The following is a 19,532-nucleotide window of genomic DNA, read 5'->3' as shown; positions in this document are numbered from 1 at the left end:
GGGGGGGGGGAGGGGGAGATGATCACTGGGTGGGGGGAGGGGGAGATGATCACTGGGGGGGGAGGGGGAGATGGTCACTGGGTGGGGGAGGGGGAGATGATCACTGTGGGGGGGGGAGGGGGAGATGGTCACTGGGGGGGGGGAGGGGGAGATGGTCACTGGGGGGGGGGGAGGGGGAGATGGTCACTGGGGGGGGGGGAGGGGGAGATGGTCACTGGGGGGGGGGGGAGGGGGAGATGGTCACTGGGGGGGGGGAGGGGGAGATGGTCACTGGGGGGGGGGGGGGAGGGGGAGATGGTCACTGGGGGGGGGGGAGGGGGAGATGGTCACTGGGGGGGGGGGGAGGGGGAGATGGTCACTGGGGGGGGGGGAGGGGGAGATGGTCACTGGGGGGGGGGGAGATGGTCACTGGGGGGGGGGGGGGGGAGATGGTCACTGGGGGGGGGGGGGAGGGGGAGATGGTCACTGGGGGGGGGGGGAGGGGGAGATGGTCACTGGGGGGGGAGGGGGAGATGGTCACTGGGGGGGGAGGGGGAGATGGTCACTGGGGTGACCCTGTTTCTATTGGGACTGTAAGATGTTGACCATGACGAGCTGTCTCACCTTGTCCACAGCAGCAGAACCAGAGGAGATGAGCTGTGCTTGAAGGGGTTAAATTAACAACAAGTCTGTGGAAAGAATATTTCAGTGAGTGAGTGGACAATCCATGGGACAGATTCCTCAGGACACAGTGGGAATGGTCAGTGTTCATTCATTCACCTGTAACTGAAATAGATTTCATTCATCGGACAGAATCTAGGAGTAATTTGAGACAAACAGGTGAATATTACAGGGGCGGGGGGGGGGGAATCTCCCGGAATCTCCGGCCGGGTTGGGTTGGTTCCTCTCCTTCACTCCGGCCTCATTCACTCCAAATCCAAACCCGGGCTCCAAGGCCTCGGCCCTCCCGTGATTGGCACCGCGTTCAACCAATCAGCAAGCGGGGGCGGGACTTAACGGAGGAACATCCGGTCACGAAGGCGGGAACTTCCGGCCAGGGAGAGAACTAACAAAATCACCGTCGGAGGGTCAGTACCGAGGGAGTGCTGCACTGTCGGAGGGTCAGTACCGAGGGAGTGCTGCACTGTCGGAGGGTCAGTACCGAGGGAGTGCTGCACTGTCGGAGGGTCAGTACCGAGGGAGTGCTGCACTGTCGGAGGGTCAGTACCGAGGGAGTGCTGCACTGTCGGAGGGTCAGTACCGAGGGAGTGCTGCACTGTCGGAGGGTCAGTACCGAGGGAGTGCTGCACTGTCGGAGGGTCAGTACCGAGGGAGTGCTGCACTGTCGGAGGGTCAGTACCGAGGGAGTGCTGCACTGTCGGAGGGTCAGTACCGAGGGAGTGCTGCACTGTCGGAGGGTCAGTACCGAGGGAGTGCTGCACTGTCGGAGGGTCAGTACCGAGGGAGTGCTGCACTGTCGGAGGGTCAGTACCGAGGGAGTGCAGCACTGTCGGAGGGTCAGTACTGAGGGAGTGCAGCACTGTCGGAGGGTCAGTACTGAGGGAGTGCAGCACTGTCGGAGGGTCAGTACTGAGGGAGTGCAGCACTGTCGGAGGGTCAGTACTGAGGGAGTGCAGCACTGTCGGAGGGTCAGTACTGAGGGAGTGCTGCACTGTCGGAGGGTCAGTACTGAGGGAGTGCAGCACTGTCGGAGGGTCAGTACTGAGGGAGCGCTGCACTGTCGGAGGGTCAGTACTGAGGGAGCGCTGCACTGTCGGAGGGTCAGTACTGAGGGAGCGCTGCACTGTCGGAGGGTCAGTACTGAGGGAGCGCTGCACTGTCGGAGGGTCAGTACTGAGGGAGTGCAGCACTGTCGGAGGGTCAGTACTGAGGGAGCGCCGCACTGTCGGAGGGTCAGTACTGAGGGAGTGCCGCACTGTCGGAGGGTCAGTACTGAGGGAGTGCCGCACTGTCGGAGGGTCAGTACTGAGGGAGTGCTGCACTGTCGGAGGGTCAGTACTGAGGGAGTGCCGCACTGCTGTATTTCAATCTGTGTTAAACTGAGCCTCTGCCCTGAGGCAGATGTCAAAGATCCCACATACTGTGTCCGGAAAAGACGAAGGAGTTCCCACTGTCCTGGCCAATACTTCCAATATTTTTTGGGGTGTATGTTCATTAATGTTTTGAAGTAGGCAAGGGTACATTGAGGAAGTTGTTAATAAATCACATAGGATCCTGAGTATAAATAGAGGCATACAGTACAAAAGGAAGTTATGATGAGTCTTTATAAAAGAGTTTTTAAGTTATTTTATGGGATGTGGGCATCACTGGCAAGGCCAGCATTTGTTGCCCATCCCTAATTTCCCTTTGAATTGACTGGCTTGCTTAGCCATTTTAGAGGGCAGTTAAGAGTCAACCACATTGTGGTTAAACCTCGACTGGAGTATTGTGCCCAGTTCTGCGCTCCGTACTGTCCTTTATACGTTTCAATGAGATCCCCTCTCATTCTTCTAAACTCCAGTGAATACAGGGCCTAGTCAGCCCAGTCTCTCCTCATACAACAATCCTGCCATCCCAGGAATCAGTCTGGTGAACCTTCGCTGCACTCCCTCTATGGCAAGTATATCCTTTCTTAGGCAAGGAGACCAAAACTGCACACACTACTCCAGGTGTGGTCTCACCAAGGCCCTGTACAGCTGCAGTAAGACATCCTTGCTCCTGTACTCAAGTCCTCTCGCAATGAAGGCCAACATACCATTTGCCGCCTTCACTGCTTGCTGCACCTCCATGTTTGCTTTCAGTGATTGGTCTACAAGGACACCCAGGTCCCTTTGTACATCAACATTTCCCAATCTATCACCATTTAAATAATACTTTGCCATTCTGTTTTTCCTACCAAAGTGGATAACTTCACACTTATCCACGTTATACTGCATCTGCCATGTATTTGCCCACTCACTCAACTGGTCTAAATCATCTTGAAGCCTCTTAACACTCTCCTCATTGCTCACATTTCCACCAAGTTTCGTGTCATCAGCAAATTTGGAAATATTACATTTAGCTCCTTCATCCAAATCATTGATATATATTGTGAATAGCTGGGACCCAAGCACTGATCCCTGTGGTACCCCACTAGTCACCACCTGCCACTCTGAAAAAGACCCATTTATTCCTACTCTCTTTTTCCTGTCTGCTAACCAATTCTCAATCCATGCCAACCCCATGTGCTTTAAATTTGCACACTAACCTTTTAAGTGGGACTTTTTATCAAAAGCTTTCTGAAAATCCAAATCCACCAGTTCTCTCTTATCTATTCTGCTAGTTATGTCCTCAAAAAACTCCAGTAGGTTGTCAAACATGATTTCCCTTTCGTAAATTCATGTTGACATTGTCCAATCCCTTTGATATTTTCTAAGTGTCCTGTTAACATGTCCTTTATAATAGACTCTAGCATTTTCCCTACTACTGATGTTAGGCTAACCAGTCTGTAAATCCTTATTTTTTCCCTCTTTTCTTAAATAGTGGGGTTACATTTGCCACCCTCCAATCTGCCTGGACAGTTCCAGAATCTACACAATTTTGGAAGATGACAACCAACACATCCACTGTTTCCATGGCTACCTCTTTTAGTCCCCTGAGATGTAGATTATCGGGCCCTGGGGATTTATCGGCTTTCAGTCCCATTAATTTCTCCAGCACTATTGTTTTAGTAATACTGATTTCCTTCAATTCTTCCATCTCACTAGACCCTTGGTTCCCTAGCATTTCTGGGAAGTTATTTGTGTCTTCCTCTGTGAAGACAGAACTAAAGTAGTTGTTTAATTGCTCTGCCATTTCCTTGTTCTCTATTATAAATTCTCCTGTTTCAGTTTGAAAGGGTGAAGACATTTGTCTTCACTAATCGTTTTCTTTTTACACACTTATAGAAGCTTTTACAGTCTGGTTTTATGTTCCTTGCAAGTTTACTCCAATACTCTTATTTTTCCCCCTCTTAATCAATCTCTTGGTCATCCTTTGTTGAATTCAAAATTGCTCCCAATCTTCAGGCTTGCCACTTTTTCCGGCAACTTTATGTGACTCCTCTTTGGATCTAATACTATCCTTGATTTCTTTTGTTAGCCGTAAAATAAAGCTCACTTTGCATGGTCCCCATCAAACACTCCCAGGGCAGGTACAGCACGGGGTTAGATACAGAGTAAAAGCTCCCCCTCCACTGCCCTTCAATGTGCCTTGTCCCCAGTCTCAGAAAAATAGTGAGTTTGTCTTTTTCATGCCTTGTAGGGTTCTGTTACACCCAGAAGGGACACCATCCTGGATATTTTGGAAAAGTTGGCCATCACTCAGGTTGGGATTTCTTGCTCCCACTGCCAGGATTCTGAGGAACACCCAGTTTGTGTGGAGAATGGACTCCAGTAGCCCATGTGGTGGTGCCGTGGGCCAAGAGAGATCAGCAGAGGATGAGAAAGATCAATCGGTGATGGTCTGGAGCTTGGCAGAGGCTATGCAGAAGCAGATTCTGCAGATTGGGTCGAGTGCATGTGGTGCGACTGCAGTTATTAACGTTCTGCAGGCTCTGGGATTTGACATTCCCTCTGATGTTGTAGACAGATGTGTCCAGACCAGACTGCGGAAGAACGATGCACCCTTGGCTGAATATTTAATGTCACGATGTGTTGCAGGTGAGAGCCTTTCAGGAGCTTTGTTGTAGTTCCGACTCTCCCCCACCTCCCCACCCCACTGCCCCCCAGCACGCTCCCCTTTCCCATTTCAACACCCTATCCCTCTCTCTCCCTGATGCTGCCCACATTTGGCTCACTGAACCCCTGCAGCTCTGTGATTCCTGACGGAGAACATCAGCTGAGGAAGAATTACAGACACCGTTGTGTCACCCTCACCTGTGGTCAGCGAGCGTTAGGGAAAGTCAGTCACTGTATTGGACATGTGGGCAGGTGATCAAGAATATAATGAGCAACAAACATAGAATCATTGACAAGCTGGAACTCCACTGCATCAGTGAGTGCTGTTCTAACAATCATTTATGTGTTTAGCTTAAATGCACAAGTTATTCACATCACCAGAACAGCGATTGTAAATTTTAGGTGACTGTGTTAACTCAACAGAACATGGGAGGTGGTGGTGAAGTGGTATTGTCGCTGGACCAGTAAGCCAGAGACCCAGGATAATGCTCTGGGGACCTGGGTTCGAATCCCACCACGGCAGATGGTGGAATTTGAATTCAATAAACATCTGGAATTAAAAGTCTGATGATGACGAAGCCATTGTCGATTGTTGTAAAAGCCCATCTGGTTCACTAATGTCCTTTAGGGAAGGAAATCTGCCGTCCTTACCTGGTCTGGCCTACATGTCACTCCAGACCCACAGCAATGTGGTTGACTCTGAAATGCCCTCTGAAATGGCCTAGCAAGTCATTCAGTTGTATCAAACCGCTGCAAAGTCTCAAAAAAATAATAAAACTGGACGGACCACTCGGCATTGACCCAGGCATCGGAAACGACAAAGGCAATCGCAGCCCTGTCGACCCTGCATCTAGGGTCATTAACATCTAGGGGCTAGTGCTGTCTCAGACGAGTCAAGCACAACCTGACACCCAAGGCTCCTCATACAGCACATTCCAAACCCATGACCACTACCACCTAGAAGGACAAGGGCAGCAAATAGAGTCACCACCACCTGGAAGTTGCCCCCCTCCCCCAAGACATTCACCATCCTGACTTGGAAATATATCGCCGTTCCTTCACTGTCACTGGGTCAAAATCCTGGAACTCCCTCCCTAACAGCACTGTGGGTGTACCTACACCACAGACTGCGGTTCAAGAAGGCAATTCACCACCACCTTCTTAAGGGCAATTAGGGATGGGCAATAAATGCTGGCCCAACCAGTGTCGCCCACACCCTGTGAATGAATTTTTAAAAAATATCAACCAAAGTGATTAATTTACCCAGAGATGATGACAACATCTTGCCTTTATATAACACCTTTTAAAATAGAAAACCTCCCAAGATGTGATGGACTGATTGGCCTCCTCTCGTGATTGTTAAATTGTTAAGTTCTCTGTTTCCACCAACCTTATTTTAATCAGCAGGTCTGACTGACAGCATCTGCGGAGAGGAATACAGTTAACATTTCGAGTCCGTAAGACTCTTCAGATCTGTTCTGATGAAGAGTCATATGGACTCGAAATATTCACTGTGCACCTCTCCACAGATGCTGTCAGACCTGCTGAGTTTTTCCAGCTATTTTTGTTTTTGTTTCAGATTTCCAGCATCTGCAGTATTTTGCTTTTAACCTTATTTTAACGATCTGATCAGTGCAGGAATTTACAAGCAACATAGTTGTGAATTTGGCACTTTAACCAATCGCAAGAGGAGGTATATCTGAGATTCTGTACAACAGATATTTAACGGTTAGGCTTGTGTTGATGGAGAATGTTCTAGCTTCCCCGTAAATTGGGGTGAGTTTGAATTTGTATAGTGACCTTGACCCTGAAGATCAGCGATTCTGGGCCACTCCCAACCACTTCCTGTGGAGTAATGGGTTAATGGTTTTGTTAATTAGACAATGATGTTAATGATGTAAGCAAGGCACAGCAAAGCAAGACTCCAAGAGAGCAGGGCACAATACCGTGTCCAGAGAATTACATACTTAACATGAGGTCTTGGATGTAAATAGTTCTAAATAAATATTAAACTAAATACTGACTATTTCCCAGTCACCCCTAAAGTAGGTGAAACCTCATCGAGCCAGAAGACAATACAAGTAAAGGGAAACAAGCCAAACTACTTTTCAACTGGACAATCAGGTACTCAAGAGGTCAGTATCTTATAAAAACTGCCCTACACTGTCTTTTTCTTAATTCATTTATGGGATGTGGGTGTTGCTGGTTAGGTCAGCTTTTACTGGCCATCCCTAATTGCTCTTGCTCAGAGGACACTTACGAGCTGACCACATTGCTATGGGCCTGGAGTCATATGTAGGTCAGACCAGGTAAGGATGGTAGATTTCCTTTCCCAAAGGGCATTAGTGAACCAGATGAGTTTTTACAACAATCATTAGACTTTTAATTCCAGATTTATTAAAATTTGAATTCAAATTCCACCATCTGCCCTGGTAGGGTTTGAACCAGGGTCCCCAGAGTACTACGCTGGGTCTCTGGATTACTAGTCCACTAAATACAATTATTAGTCCAATAAAGACAATACCACTACGGCATTGCCTCCCCATGCTGAATCATCAAGGTGAGCCGTCTAGGCAGGAATCCACCTATCTGCCCTTTCAACCTCAAAACCCTCTGAGATACCTGTGCCGTTCTAACTCTGACATCTTTCATATCCCCCATTTAAATTGCCCCAACATTAGTGTCCATGCTTTCAGCTTCCTGGGCCCTAAGCTCTGAAATTCCCTCCCTAAACTTCTCTGCCTCTCTACACTTTTTAAGATGTTCCCTAAAACTGACCTCTTTGACTAAGCTATGGTTGATGTGATATGTATAAGTATAGGAAATGATTAGTGAAGACAGATGTAGGGCAGTCCCTTACAGTCTGAAACAGGAGAATCTATAATAGAGAACAAGAAAATGGCAGAGCAATTAAACAACTACTTTAGTTCTGTCTTCACAGGGGAAGACACAAATAACTTCCCAGAAATGCCAGGGAACCAAGGGCCTAGTGAGAAGAATTGAAGGAAATTAGTATTACTAAAAAAAAGAGTGCTAGAGAAGTTAATGGGACTGAAAGCCGATAAATCCCCAGGGCCCGATAATCTACATCCCAGGGTACTAAAGGAGGTGGCCATGGAAACAGTGGATACATTGGTTGTCATCTTCCAAAATTCTGTAGATTCTGAGCAGTCCCAGCAGATTGGAGGGTGGCAAATATAACCCCACTATTTAAATAAGGAGGGAGGGAGAAAACAGCAAATTACAGACTAGTTAGCCTGACATCAATGCTAGGATCTATTATAAAGGATGTGATAACAGGACACTTAGGAAATATCAGTGGGATTAGACAGTCAACATGGATTTATGAAAGGGAAATCATGTTTGACAAACCTACTGGAGTTTTTTGAGGATGTGACTAGCGGAATAGATAAGGGAGAACCAGTGGATGTGGTGTATTTGGATTTTCAGAAAGTTTTTGATAAAGTCCCACATAAAAGGTTAGTGTGCAAAATTAAAGCACATGGGATTGGGGGTAAAGCACATGGGATTGAGAATTGGTTGGCAGACAGAAAACAGTAGGAATAAATTTCTTTTTCAGAGTGGTAGGTGGTGACTAGTGGGGTACCACAGGGATCAGTGCTTGGGCCCCAGCTATTCACAATATATATCAATGATTTGGATGAGGGAACCAAATGTAATATTTCCAAGTTTGCTGATGACATGAAACTTGGTGGGAATGTGAACGATGAGGAGGGTGTTAAGAGGCTTTAAGGCAATTTAGACAGATTGAGTGAGTGGGCAAATACATGGCTTGCATAAGCGTGAAGTTATTCACTTTGGTAGGAAAAACAGAATGGCAGAGTTATTATTTAAATGGTGATAGATTGGGAAATGTTGATGTACAAAGGGACCTGAGTGTCCTTGTAGACCAATCACTGAAAGCAAGCATGCAGGTGCTGCAAGCAGTGAAGGCGGCAAATGGTACGTTGGCCTTCATTGTGAGAAGACTTGAGTACAGGAGCAAGGATGTCTTACTGCAGCTGTACAGGGCCTTGGTGAGACTGCACCTGGAGTATTGTGTGCAGTTTTGGTCTCCTTACCTAAGAAAGGATATACTTGCCATAGAGGGAGTGCAGCAAAGGTTCACCAGACTGATTCCTGGGATGGCAGGATTGTCGTATGAGGAGAGATTGGGCTGACTAGGCCCTGTATTCACTGGAGTTTAGAAGAATGAGAGGGGATCTCATTGAAACGTATAAAATTCTAACAGGGCCGGACAGACTGGATGCAGGGTTGATGTTTCCTCTGGCTGAGGGAGTCCAGAACAAGGGGTCACAGTCTCAGTATTCCGGGCAAGCCATTTAGGACTGAGATGAGGAGAAACTTCTTCACGGGTGGTGAAGCTATGGAATTCTCTACCACAGAGGTTGTGGAGGCCAAGTCACTGAATATATTTAAGAAGGAAATAGATTTCTGGACTCTAAAGGCATCAAGGGGTGTGGGGAGAGAGCGGGAGTATGTCGTTGAGATAGAGGATCAGCCATGGTCATACTGAATGGTGGAGCAGGCTCGAAGGGCCAAATGACCTACTCTTGCTCCTATTTTCTGTGTTTCTATGATATGTGCATCTTTTAAAGAGGGTGTATCCTAAAGTGCTGTCAGCCATTCCACACATTGACAGAACATGATGTATTAGTCCCATGAATTGTAGGCAGTTTGCAGGAGGCAGGGTAGAGATCAGATGTACTATATTTAGCCTCCTGGTTAACTCAATCTGTTTATAGACTTGTCTTCAACTAAAGAACCTACGTTATTGTTTCACCAATCTGCCCATCATCCACAAGACTCAAGTCAGGAGTGTGATGGAATACTCCCCACTTGCCTGGATGAGTGCAGCTCCCGCAACACTCAAGAAGATTGACATCTGATGGTTTCAGTGTCGGTCTTGAAGACTTTAGAACCATAGAAAAGTTACGGTGCAGAAAGAGACCATTCAGCCCATCATGTCTGTTCCGCCATTCATTTTTAATCCCTCACCCCAGCCCCTGGCTCGTAGCATTGCGGGTTACAGCTCTTCAGATGCAGATCCAGGTACCTTTTTAAATGAGTTGAGTGTTTCAGCCTCAACCACCGATTCAGGTAGTGAATTCCAGACACCCACCACCCCCTGGGTGAAAAAGGTTTTCCTCATGTCCCCTCTAATCCTTCTACCAATCACCTTAAATCTATGCCCCCTGGTAATTGACCCCTCAGTTAGGGGAAAACAAGTTTTTCCTGTCTACCCTATCTAGGCCCCTCATAGTTTTGTACACTTCAATTAGCTCACCCCTCAGCCTCCTCTGTTCTAAGGAAAACAACCCTCACCTATCCAATCTTTCCTCATAGCTGCAATTTTCAAGCCCTGGCAGCATTCTTGTAAATCTCTCTGTACCCTCTCCAGAGCAATTATGTCCTCGTAGTCTGGTGACCAGAACTGTACACAAAATTCCAGCTGTGGCCTAACCAGCATTTTATACAGTTCCATCATTACATCCCTGCTTTTGTATTCAATACCTCGTCCAGTAAAGGAAAGCATTCCATATGTTTTCTTGACCACCTTATCCAACGGTCCTGCCACCTTCAGGGACCTGTGGACATGCACTCCAACGTCTCTTACTCCCTCAACTCCTCTCAATATCCTCTCGTTTATTGAGTATTCTTGTTTTGTTTGCCCTCTCCAAATGCATTACTTCACACTTTTCCAGATTGAGTTCCATCTGTCACTTCACCGCCCATTCAACCAAAGCATTGATATCATTCTGGAGACAACAGCTATCCTCTTCACTATCAGCTACATGGCTCATTTTTTGTGTCATCTACAGATTTCCCAAACATGCTTCTCACATTTGAGTCCAAATCGTTAAAATATGCAACAAACAACAACAAGGGCCCTAACACTGAGCCCTGTGGAACACCACTGGAAACCACTTTCCATTCGCAGAGACATCCATCGACCATTACCCTTTGTTTCCTGTCACTGAGCCAATTTTGGATCCAACTTTCCACCTTCCCCTGTATCCCATGGGATCTCACGTTTCTGACCAGTCTGCCATGTGGGTCCTTGTCAAATGCCTGACTGAAATCCATGTAGACAACATCCACTGCACTACCCTCATCAATCCTCCTTGTTACTTCCTCAAAAAATTCTTTGTAAGCCACAATCTTCCCCTAACAAAGCCATGCTGACCGTCCAAGATTAATCCGTTCCTTTCCAAGTGACAGTTTATCCTGTGTCTCAGAGCTGATTCTAATAATTTGCCCACCACCGAAGTCAGACTGACCGGCCTATAATTATTTGGCCTATACCTCGCACCCTTTTTAAATAAAGGTACAAGGTTCGTAGACCTCTAATCCTCTGGTACCTCACCTGTATCTAGTGAGAATTGGAAAATGATCATCAGAGCATCCGCTATTTCCTCCCTGATTTCCGTTAGCAACCCGGTGTACAATCCACTTGGCCCTGGTGATTTCAAGGATGTCAATTCCCCCTGTACTTCCTCTGTCATTATGCTTATAACTTTGTATTTCTTTTACTGACCACCTCAAAATGGCTTCTCACTTATCAGTGTGTCGCAAGAGATCTGCTTTGGGATTTCTTCACCAGACGTTTTCACCAAATAGTCTGACCAGTAGCTGTGCCTTTCTGATAGCGCCTCTGTGTCAGGGATTTTCAGCCAGGTATCTAAGGCAGCTTAGGTGAAAGTAATGCTGTTTTGTAAAGTGGCCTGATTGTGTTGCCAGAGTTTTACAGGCATGAAGCAGGATTGTTAGAACAGCAGTGCCTGGATACAATCAGGACAAAGACACAGGAGAGGTTTACGTTTGTTCTCTACGTCTTTCTTTGAGCACTGTGGACGTGAAGATGATATCAGTTGTGCCTCTACCCTTGCTGAAGCCGTGTGGACTATCTACTAGAAAATGTTTAATGTGTTGAATAAAACAATTTAAGCATCAAACCTGCAGAAATGGTCAAACAGAGATTCACAGATCAACGAATGTCCATTGGTGTTTGCTCAGAGTTTTCACAAGCACAACAGTTACTGTTGTCTGGTGTAAAGACTTTTTCTTTTTTGTTACTTAGTAAATGTTCTCTTTGCATTGAATCTGACAAGTGGACAGTCTGATCTGGTATTTGTTGTGAGGGGAGAGAGTAGCTGTCTGCTACATCCACTTGGACACAACAGCTCACTAGTTTCTGTCAGCAGAGTGTGTTGTCAATGTACCAACATGTCAGCATGCTATTTATGGTGAATTCTCACATCTACTCAGCATGAAGGGCATGCAGGTCAACTGTTCCTGTTGCACGGTGTCATCACAGAACCTTTCTGACTGCAGAAGAAAATTGTTAGTCACCAGATCCTACACCTGGGTCATCCGTCAGGTAATCGCCTTCAGGCTCAACAGCCCCAACATAAGTGGGGGAAAAAAAGTAATTAAATGTGAATGTCATGAATTGATCCAGGGTGGGAGTATTGTCAGTTAATTGCAGGGATAACCAGATCACGTGTTTTACATAACACCACACCTGAAATCTGGGTCCTAGGATCATAGACCAAGCCCCACTCCAGGACTGAAGCATGTCATCTACACTGATAACTTAATGCAAATACTAAGGGAGTGCTGTACGGTCAGAGATGCCTCCTTTGGCTGCGATGTTAAACCGAAGCGCCATCTCCGTGTTCAGGTGGATGTTAAAGATTCTATGGCACTGTTTGTACTGTTGTTGACAGTGCTATTAAGTGACACTTACCAATAATTCTGCTCACCAATGCTGAGCTTTGGTTCTGCCAGAACTATTCAGCTCCTGACCTCATTACAGCCTTTGTCCAAACATGAACAAAGGAGCTGAAATCCACAGGTGAGGTGAGTGACTGCCCTTGACATAAAGGTAGCATTTGACCAAGCATGGCATCGAGGAACCCTTCTGGGGAGGGTGGGGGGAAAACTCTCCACTGGTTGCAGTCATACCTAACACAAAGATGATTGTGGTTGTTGAAGGTCAATCATCTCAGCTCCAGGACATCACTGCACGAGTTCCTCAGGGTAGTGTCCTCAGCCCAATCATCTTCAGCTGCTTCATCAATGATCTTCCTTTCATCATAAAGTCAGAAGTGGGGATGTTCACTGATGATTGCACAATGTTCAGCACCATTTACAACTCCTCAGATACTGAAGCAGCCCATGTCCAAATGCAGCAAGACCTGGACAATATCCAGGTTTGGGCTGACAAGTGGCAAGTAACAATCGTGCCACACAAGTGTCAGGAAATGACCATCTCCAACAAGAGAGAATCCAACCATCGCCCCTTGGCATTCAATGATATCATTGCTTATCTCCCACGATCAACATCCTGGGGGTTACCATTGACCAGAAACTGAACTGGACTAGCCAAATAAATTCTGTGGCTACAAGAGCAGGTCAGAGGCTGGAAATTCTGAAAAAGTGAGAAACTCACCTCCTGATTCCCCAGAGCCTGTCCACTATCTACAAGGCACAAGTCAGGAGTGTGATGGAATACAGCCCACTTGCCTGGATGAGTGCAGCTCACACAACACTCAAGACGCTTGACACGGTCCAGGACAAAGCAGCCCGCTTGATTGACACATCCACAAACATTCACTCCCTCCACCACCGACGCACAGGAGCAGCAGTGTGTACCATCTACAAGATGCACTGCAGAAATTCACCAAGGCTCCTTAGGCAGCACCTTCCAAACCCACAACTGCTACCATCTATCTGCTGCCCTTGCCCTTCTAGATGGGAACACCACCACCTGGAAGTTCGCCTCCAAGCCACTCACCATCCTGACTTGAAAATATATCGCCGTTCCTTCACTGTCGCTGGGTCAAAACCCTGGAACTCCCTCCCTAACAGCACTGTGGGTGTTCCTACACCACATGGACTGCAGCGGTTCAAGAAGGGAGCTCACCACCACCTTCTCAAGGGCAATTAGGGATGGGCAATAAATGTTGGCTTAGTCAGTGACGCTTACACCATACAGGATGAGGCTTCACTTACGATCAAAAGCAAGGGAGAGGTGGCTGAGGCTTCACACTGGGCAGAAGGTGGGCATGAGTATGCTCTGTGATGTTTGAGATGGCCGGGAGTTTGATGAACGCAGAAACGGGCTGGGATAGGGAATGGGATCCCAGTGGATTGGTTAGTCAGTGACTGCAGTTTGTTTTCTGCTTCCCAGGTGCCACCCACCAGCAGCTGATTGAGGGAGCGGAGAAGGCGAGTGAAGGAAGGGTTGTTGGGAGGTTTTTCAGTTTCTACCCTGAACGAAGTGTGGAATTGGCATCTTGGCTGGCAAGCTGGATGAGGAAAGGAACTGTTCCTGTAGTGACCATGAACATGCAAGTAGCGGTGCCAGAGGGCCAGGAGATCCCAGATGCATGGCACCATCAGATGATCTTCGGAGTGGGCACTGAAGGGATTTACATGACCAATCCCTTAGAAATTGGTGGGTACAGGAGATTTTTCATTCCCATCAATAACCCCTCCCTGTCCCGGTGCCATACAGATTGGTTTCCTGTTGGAACCTGGATTACCAACAAATCCAGGTCCAGTGGAAGAGTCCGAGAATATCGGTCATCACCATTGCTCAGCAATTCATCCAGAAATACATTTTTTGGGGCAAACTATAAAATGGAACAGAACCATATTCATAAAAGCAAAATACTGCGGATGCTGGAAATATGAAATAAAAACAGAAAATGCTGGAAAAACTCAGGTCTGACCGTATCTGTGGAGTGAGAAGCACAGATGCTGTCAGACCTGCTGAGTTTTTCCAGCATTTTTCTGTTTTTAGAACCATATTCGTGTTATTATCTGAACAAGTTTAAAAAATAAAATGAAATTGTCCCTTTTCATTTTGGTTCAAGGATTGACCCCCTGCAGTTTCCAGTTTCAATACCCTTTCATCTCTGGGGCAGTGTTGTCTGGCGCGATGCAGTTTGCAGTTTCAGACTGAACTCTGTGGTTCTGTGTGAGACAAATGCATAATGGTGAATTCACAGGACTAGCAATCTAGAGGCCCAGGCTAATACTGCAGGGACAGGTAGTTTGCAGTGTCAGATTGAACTCAGAGCCTGTCAAATTGTTACTTACTCTAAAAGTGCTTGGATTAAGGAGATGAAAGTCAGTGATGGATTGCTGTGTATTTCAGGATTTATAGTTTTAATGATGTGAAACACAGACTAGTTACAGGCACTGCACAGTACGTACAAACCAAGCAGAATCAGGAGAGGCAATATAAAGGAGGTGGGGGTGTGGAACAGACAGACCGGGGGTGTATGTGCACAATCTTTGAAGGTGACAATACATGTCGAGAATGCTGTTTAAAAGACACATTGGTTCCTGGCTTTGGAGCAACATAGAGATTTAAAGTAAGGAATTTATGCTAAAAATCTCCATGAAACTCTGGTTAGGCCTCAGCTGGAACATTGTGTTCAGTTCTGCTCGCCGCAATTTAGGAAAGATATCAAAATCTTGGAGAGCCTGTGGAGGTGGTTTGGGAGAACGGCACCAGAGATGGGTGACTTCGGTAACATGGAGAAACTTATTAAGGGGAGAAATACGGAGAAATTGTTTACAGTGGCGGGAATGTTGTAACCTGAGGACACCGATTGAAGGTGATCGACACCAGAGGCGAGGGAAGGAAATAGTGAGCTGTAGAATCTGGATCGCGTTGCTTGAAAGAGGGAAAGAGAACGGCCCCCCCCTCTCCCCTCCCTGGGCGCTCTGAGGGACTGCCCCTCCCCCCCGGGCGCTCTGAGGGAGAATCCGGCATTGGAGTGCCAGACGATTTGGGCTCGAACACAACTTTCTAACTTGTTGGTGGGCTGCTTACCCACAGTGGGGGAGGGGTTGGGGTTTGGGGTGTAACAGGGACTGAACTGGGATTTGGGATTTTCTGCTGACTATTGATATTGGTCCTCATGTCACTGGCTGCCCGGGGCTGAATTTCAGGTTTCAATGTGGGGATTTAGCTGAACAACCAGAGGTGCCTGACTAACCCCCGAGTGTAATGATACCTCCCTTCTCTGCAGAGAAGAGCAGCCTTGTGAAACGACGCCTGTGCAGTGAATCGCTCCTGTTGGTCCGGCGCCAGGATGTTCTGTCTCGGTTCTCGGACGGCTCCGATTTCTCCGTGTTCACACAGCTCCCAGACCAATCCCTGTGGGAGCAGCTGGATGTTGTGGGTGAGTGGAATAGGGTTTACCTGAGCTTTCCAGTTGAGTCCTAAACACCAGAAATACCAAATATAACCCTCCTACACTGAACCTCCCAGTGTGTGAAACTTGCTGTCCACCCTACACTGCCTTAACAGCAAAGCCAACACTGGGTATTCAATGGTGAGTAACTCACCTTCTGAATCCCCGAAATCTGTCCACCATCTCCAAGGCACAAGTCAGGAGTCTGATGGAATACTCTCCACTCCCCTGCAACAGTACATACTCAAAGCTTGATAGCATCCAGGATTAAGCACTTCAGTTGTTCAAGTTCCCTGTCTCCAGACTTGACCTTCACTCCCTCCACCACTGGCACACAGTAGCTGCAGTGTGTGTGTACCGTCTACAGGATTCTCTGCAGCAACTCACCAAGGCTCCTTCAACAGCACCTTCCAAACCCACTACCCCTACTACCTAGAAAGACAAGGGCAGTTGATACATGGGAACATCTCCACCTGCAAGTTCCCCTCCAAGTCATACACCATCCTGATTTGGAAATGTATCGCCGTTTTTTGGGTGATACTCCAGTGCAATACTGGGGGAGTGCTGCACTGTTGGAGGTGCCGTCTTTCAGATTAGGTATTAAACTACTAAACTGAGGCCTCATCTCCTTGCTTGGGTGGATGTAAACAATTACATGGCATTATTTTGAAAAAGAGGAGGAGAATTCACCCTGGTGCCCTGGTCAATATTTATCCCTCAATCAACATCACAGAGAAACAATGATCTGTCATTATCAGGTTGCTGTGTGTGGGATCTTGCTGTGTGCAAGTTGGCTGCCAGGTTTCCTACATCACAACAGTGACCATGCTTCAAAAATACTTAATTGGTTGTAAAGTGCCTTAAGGCTTCCGATGGCCATTAAAGGCACTACACAAACGTAAGCCTGTCCGGTTTTCCCTCCTGGGTGAAAATCCTGGGAGTACCTCCCGGACAGCAGTGAAGGTGCAGACCTATCAGGTGGATACATCTTGTTAATTGCAGGAGAGGAAAGACTGAGGGAGGTGATGAATTCTACATTTTTGGGAATATATGTTATGGAGGTGGTGATGGCGTGCAGAGGTGAGATTAATAAACTCGGTGATTGAAGTATTGACTGTGAATGTTTATTCCTCCTCAGGTCAGGTTGAACGGATAGTTTGCAGCGATGTTCCTGGTGAAGTTTCTGACCACGTGGTCATTCCAGCTGCCTACAGGTCAGGGGTCACGCTGTTTACCCTGAGACACTCGGAACTGACCAATGAGCTTTTATCAGCTTCAGAGTTGCCTTTATTATACTGATCATCAATAACCTTAACTATACAGAGCAAGCTGGAGGGTTAGAAACCTGGAGTTGACTTCATCAGAACTTCAGGAGTTTGGGAATTCATCAAGCCAGTCGGACAATCTCTTCATTACATAACCCATGGACAAGGCGAGTAACCAGTAAGAGACTCTGACAGCTGAGTACACAGTGTTACTGTGTGTGTTTGGGGCTGTGTGCGCGTGTGCAGGCCTGTGTGTACACAGGTCAGTGTGGATGCAGCGTAAACACAAAGCGGGGTTGAAAATTGCAGCAAGAAAGACCCCTCCTTCCAACCAACTCACCTGCCACTGACCCACTGACCGCCCCCCCACCCCCACAGCTCCCACTGACCCCCCTCCCCCCTGCTCCTCATTCAAAACACACAATATCATCTCTGACCTCACCCTGCCCTGATCCATTGGCTCCCTGCTTTCTGAAAGGGTTAATTGTTGTTGACCCCCACCCCACCCAGAATCCATCACTTTTTCAGTGTGACAATGGAGGAAACAACATCTTAACTGGATCCTGTGTCCCAGGAGTCACTGAATAGCAATCAAGCAGGAACCATGGCTAATACCCCTAACCTAGCCCAGGGTCCTGAGGGTAACTGTGCCTTGTTGGGAGTGGCTAACCTGGCACAGACTGTGTTTGAATCTGTGCTGCAGAGGGAGCTTTGACACTGGAGCCAGGATGGGTGAGTTAATACTGATGAAGCATCAAACTTGGAGCTTCCTCTCCCCCCTGCCCCCACCCCACCCCCACCCCCATCCCCACCTCTCCCCCCCACCCCCACCCCCACCTCTCCCCCCCACTCCCACCTCATTCTCAACTTTGCTATTTTTTGCCCAGGGGATTGATTGGTTATGTCAAATAATACAGTTCATTTTTTTGGAATGTATTTTTCTAGTCTTTTCTATTTGTTAATTCCAAAATTCCAGTAGCCTTGTCATTACTGCCATGATTGTATGGAGGTAACCTTCTCTTAAACAGCATTAACAGTTTGGTTTTGGCAATAACTTGTACAAGTTTATTTTAGTTCAGAGTTTGGCTCTGTTCAGTTGGACCAGGAGCAGTTTATCAACTTGTGAAAAGGGCTGGGTATGGAAGGGGTTGTGTGTGCGCAGGAGGGGGGTGGGTTCTGTGTGGTGTGTGCGCTTATCTTCTATAATCTTTTAAACTCTTTGTAATAAATTTCCTGAGATTAAATGTGCTACTTTTTAAAAGATCAAGTTAGTGACAATATTTTGCAAATTTGACCTGAGATCTGTTCCTGTCACATGAACTAAACTCTGCCATGGGGATTACACATTCTCACCAACTCAAAATCACTTTGGACAGGCCTCTATTTGAATAGTTGCCTCATTCCTTTCATGTCAAAGTAATTGTCCTGCTTTGTTCAGGCTCCACGTTGGAGGGTAAATTCCCAGCTCAATCCTGTCCAGACAAAACGCATTCACCCACGGGAGTCACTGTGCCATGACTGAGACCAGGATCCTTGGGCTGATTCCCACCTCAATAAGCCCAGGATCTCCAGTTGTGGAGCTCAGTGCAAGCAGCATGGAACCTAAGTACAGTTAATGCTCCAGTCAAGCATCTTAGTACATTTTTCCTCATCAAAAGCACTACATAAATGCAAGTTGTTGTTGTCCGCTAAGGGACAAATGGGGCCTTAGTTTAATGTCTCACCCAAAAGATGGCCCCTCCTCAGTACAGCACTGCCTCAGTGCTGCCCCTCCGACAGTGCGGCGCTCCCTCAGCGCTGCCCCTCCGACAGCGCGGCGCCCCCTCAGCACTGACCCTCCGACAGCGCGGCGCCCCCTCAGCGCTGACCCTCCAACAGCGCGGCGCTCCCTCAGCGCTGACCCTCCGACAGCACGGCGCTCCCTCAGCGCTGACCCTCCGACAGCGCGGCGCTCCCTCAGCGCTGACCCTCCGATAGTGCGGCGCTCCCTCAGCGCTGCCCCTCTGACAGCGCAGCGCCCCCTCAGCGCTGACCCTCCGACAGCGCGGCGCCCCCTCAGCGCTGACCCTCCGACAGCACGGCGCTCCCTCAGCGCTGACCCTCCGACAGCACGGCGCTCCCTCAGCGCTGACCCTCCGACAGCGCAGCGCTCCCTCAGCGCTGACCCTCCGACAGCGCGGCGCTCCCTCAGCGCTGGGCATAGTGGGCACTGAGGGAGAGCACTGAAAATATTCAGCTGGTTTGGAAGCCTCTGTGGAGACGGAAACAGTTAACATTTCAGGTCGATGATCTTTCAACAACAACAGAAGCTGATATTTATATAGCACCTTTAGCACAATAACTCACCAAAGCCT

The 19,532-nt window shown here is 47.7% G+C and overlaps 1 protein-coding gene across 1 annotated transcript; it reads left to right on the top strand.

Annotated features, from left to right (window-relative positions):
- Positions 1-1,674: 1,674 nt before the first annotated feature.
- On the top strand, positions 1,675-19,014 carry LOC144688333 (uncharacterized). The gene is made up of 5 exons (XM_078554763.1): positions 1,675-1,694; positions 4,261-4,658; positions 13,894-14,160; positions 15,749-15,901; positions 17,052-19,014. The coding sequence occupies exons 2-5, from the start codon at positions 4,382-4,384 to the stop codon at positions 17,210-17,212; spliced, it is 858 nt and encodes a 285-aa protein (XP_078410889.1). The 5' UTR covers positions 1,675-1,694; positions 4,261-4,381; the 3' UTR covers positions 17,213-19,014.
- The last annotated feature ends 518 nt before the right edge of the window (positions 19,015-19,532 follow it).

Source organism: Cetorhinus maximus, chromosome 13 (genome assembly GCF_964194155.1).
Source record: "Cetorhinus maximus chromosome 13, sCetMax3.hap1.1, whole genome shotgun sequence".
Classification (NCBI taxonomy): domain Eukaryota; kingdom Metazoa; phylum Chordata; class Chondrichthyes; order Lamniformes; family Cetorhinidae; genus Cetorhinus; species Cetorhinus maximus.
This window is presented reverse-complemented; position numbering and strand designations above follow the sequence as displayed.

Excerpts from the sequence above, each read along its gene's own strand:
- LOC144688333 (XM_078554763.1), top strand. The coding sequence starts at position 4,382 with ATGGACTCCAGTAGCCCATGTGGTGGTGCCGTGGGCCAAGAGAGATCA. Across the intron at positions 4,659-13,893 it reads AATGTCACGATGTGTTGCAG|GTGCCACCCACCAGCAGCTG; the intron begins GTGAGAGCCTTT and ends TCTGCTTCCCAG. Across the intron at positions 14,161-15,748 it reads GACCAATCCCTTAGAAATTG|AGAAGAGCAGCCTTGTGAAA; the intron begins GTGGGTACAGGA and ends CCTTCTCTGCAG.